A 2832-nucleotide genomic window follows, 5' to 3' on the forward strand; every position below is an offset into this window, starting at 1 on the left:
TCTTTAAGTAAATGTATTATATTGCATACTCTAATATATTTAAGGTATTAAAAGTAAAGGTATGTACAGTATTGTTCTGAAAAAGAATTCGTCAGGATGGTTTTACATTAATATTACTGCTGGACTGATGTGTATGTTGTATTTTACTTCTGAATATTTTTAAGGTTATTAAATTTAAAGTTCACCGTCTCCTCCATTATGATGTAACACATAAAAGAGATTGAGTACTGAATGTGTCAGCTAGGGGTCGGTAGAGCTTATAAAGATGATGTTTGCATCCTAGCAACTCTTGTTAAAGAACAGAATCACTGGTGTGAAACTGGAGTACGGCGGCGTTCATTCGGGCTCAAACGCGCACGGCGTTAAAGTGAGAAGCGGCTCTGCCTTGAGCCGAAATGGATTCCAGTTACACCTGGTTTGGATCGTACCACTTCGCTGGGACAGGGGGGGGGGGGGGGGGGGGGGGGGGGGGGTTGGTTGGAACTCCATTGAGATTTAGAGGCTTTAATTAATGAAACCTAGCATGATTTATAGCGTTTATTCGCGTTAAGTAGTTTCTACTGTTAGGAAAGTGCTCGCTAATGTATTTGACACTTTAAGTAGTTATACTTTGTTGACTCAGATTCACAGCAATCCCTCTCAGAGTCGCTGGAGTGGTAGAGCTGTTCCCAGTGGCGTGTCAGCTGGAAAGTATTGGACGAGGCAACTTTTGACTTTCATCCGAAAGTGATCTGATTTTATTTATTCAAATATTCGCTGTTTTCTGCGTGCAAATGGCTTCTTCTGATGTAGCTCGACAGATGGTACGTTTGCGATCCATATATTCCCTGTTCTGATTTTTTTCTGGTTTCTGTGGCTGTGTGAAGTTTGGGAGAGTTGGCGTGAGCGCGCTTGGGAGTGTCCCGAGCTGACGAGCGCGCTCCCGCCTCATTTATTAATCTGTAAACAAACATCTGATTAATCATTTTGAAGATATATATTTAATATATCAATATGCACCAATTTAAATTATTTATGATATTTTTTTTTCGATTTCTGAATCCGAATGCGTGTATCTGAATGAGCAATCCGAATGCATTTTCCTTGAATTTGATTTATCAATTTGAATACATTGTACTTATTTATGTTATTTGTATAGTCTCAACTAAATTCTTATTTATAAATTGTAATTCATTAATCTGATTCATGAATCTGAACGTGTGTATCTGAATGAGCAATCTGAATACAATCATTTATGCTATTTTAATACATTTTACTATTAAAACATTTGCTTTTTATTTAAATATTAGATACAAAAATAAATTAAACCTGCATAGTGATATTTCAAAAAAAGTTTAATGAAAAAAAATAATATAAGAAAATTAATAACCTTCAACTCAAAAATAAAAGCCAATTAAAAATATTAATAAAATCTGTCAATATATAAAACTATTATTTATACTAAAATAAAGTTGTTCTAAATCAAAATGCAGACATCAGATTTATCAATATATTACTTTCATTATTATAACTATTAATTTATTACATATTCTTAATTATTTATCAATATATGACCAAATATTAATGTGAAAACATTTCCCAATTTAAATTAATAACTAATATTTGTTTGATCTTTTTTCAGATTAAGATTTTACTTGTCAAACTTAAAAATAAAAATAAAAAATATAAAATATATTTTTTTAAATGTGTTGATGCATTTATTGCACATATATCTATAGTTATAAAATATATAGTAGCCATAAAAGTCTGAGACCTCATTTAAAATATATTTTTTAATCTAAACCTTAAAGTTTTAAAAGTTAAAAATGAAAAGTTAAAATTGGTAAAAAGTTAGAGTTATGAAAGATTAACTGTAACTCGGTGTATTAGACACTAGAGCTGAAGAACTAAATTAGAATTCTGTTCTTAAATATGATACATTTTCAAATTATATTGGAATTTAAAAGACATAATTTCAGTTGGAGGGAAAACCAGCTTTTGTCTTCTCTCCCGAGGACACAAGAGACACATCGAGTGAAATATTACTAATGCACGTTTCTACAAAACAATAAAATCACACAACTATCTTTGAAGAAAGTGCATGTTTAAAATAATGTTTATCAACCATATATAATTAATTAAATTGCTTAAACAATTAGAAACAAATCAGCATCATTGTTTCAGCTCATCAGCGTTTTTGAATTCGATTAGATTTTCGTGTGTGTTTTGTTTTGTTTGACAGCTCTGTTAGACTTGTTTAAGAGGGAGATTTGAAGTCACTTCTATTGCTGTCAGTGGTCAGCGTGATGTTTTCTCTCTCGCTGGTCTCTTCCAGGACAAGAACGCCCGTCCTCTGGCTCTATCGGGACACGTTGGGTTCGACAGTCTGCCCGATCAACTGGTCAACAAGTCCACGAGCCAGGGCTTCTGCTTCAACATCCTGTGCATCGGTTAGTAAGACACTCAAACACAGTAAAACATGCGGATGTTGTTATAGGGTTGTTGAGGAAGTATCTGGCTCGTATTCCTGCAGGTGAAACTGGGATCGGTAAATCCACGCTGATGGACACGCTCTTCAACACCAACTTCGAGAACTTCGAGTCGTCTCATTTTGAGCCGAAGGTGAAGCTGCGAGCGCAGACGTACGATCTCCAGGAGAGTAACGTTCGTCTGAAGCTCACCGTGGTGAACACCGTGGGCTTCGGCGATCAGATGAACAAACAAGAGAGGTGCGTTCGGATCAGTGTCTCATCAATGTATGCTCTGCGGTGAATGGGTGCCGTCAGAATGAGAGTTCAAACAGCACATTAAACACTAAATATGACATGGTTTGAAACAGAGAGATGGACTGGA

At 35.0% G+C, this 2832-nt stretch overlaps 1 protein-coding gene across 1 annotated transcript in view; it reads left to right on the forward strand.

Moving 5' to 3' along the window:
* The first annotated feature begins 288 nt into the window (after positions 1-288).
* Positions 289-2832, forward strand: part of LOC127964926 (septin-8-like) — a 7647-nt gene continuing 5103 nt past the window's right edge. The window contains exons 1-3 of the mRNA XM_052565470.1: positions 289-803; positions 2315-2429; positions 2513-2708. Of these exons, the coding sequence (XP_052421430.1) occupies positions 774-803; positions 2315-2429; positions 2513-2708 (341 nt within the window). The 5' untranslated portion in view covers positions 289-773. The remainder of the gene's footprint in view (positions 804-2314; positions 2430-2512; positions 2709-2832) is intronic.

Source organism: Carassius gibelio, chromosome B9 (genome assembly GCF_023724105.1).
Source record: "Carassius gibelio isolate Cgi1373 ecotype wild population from Czech Republic chromosome B9, carGib1.2-hapl.c, whole genome shotgun sequence".
Classification (NCBI taxonomy): Eukaryota; Metazoa; Chordata; class Actinopteri; order Cypriniformes; family Cyprinidae; genus Carassius; species Carassius gibelio.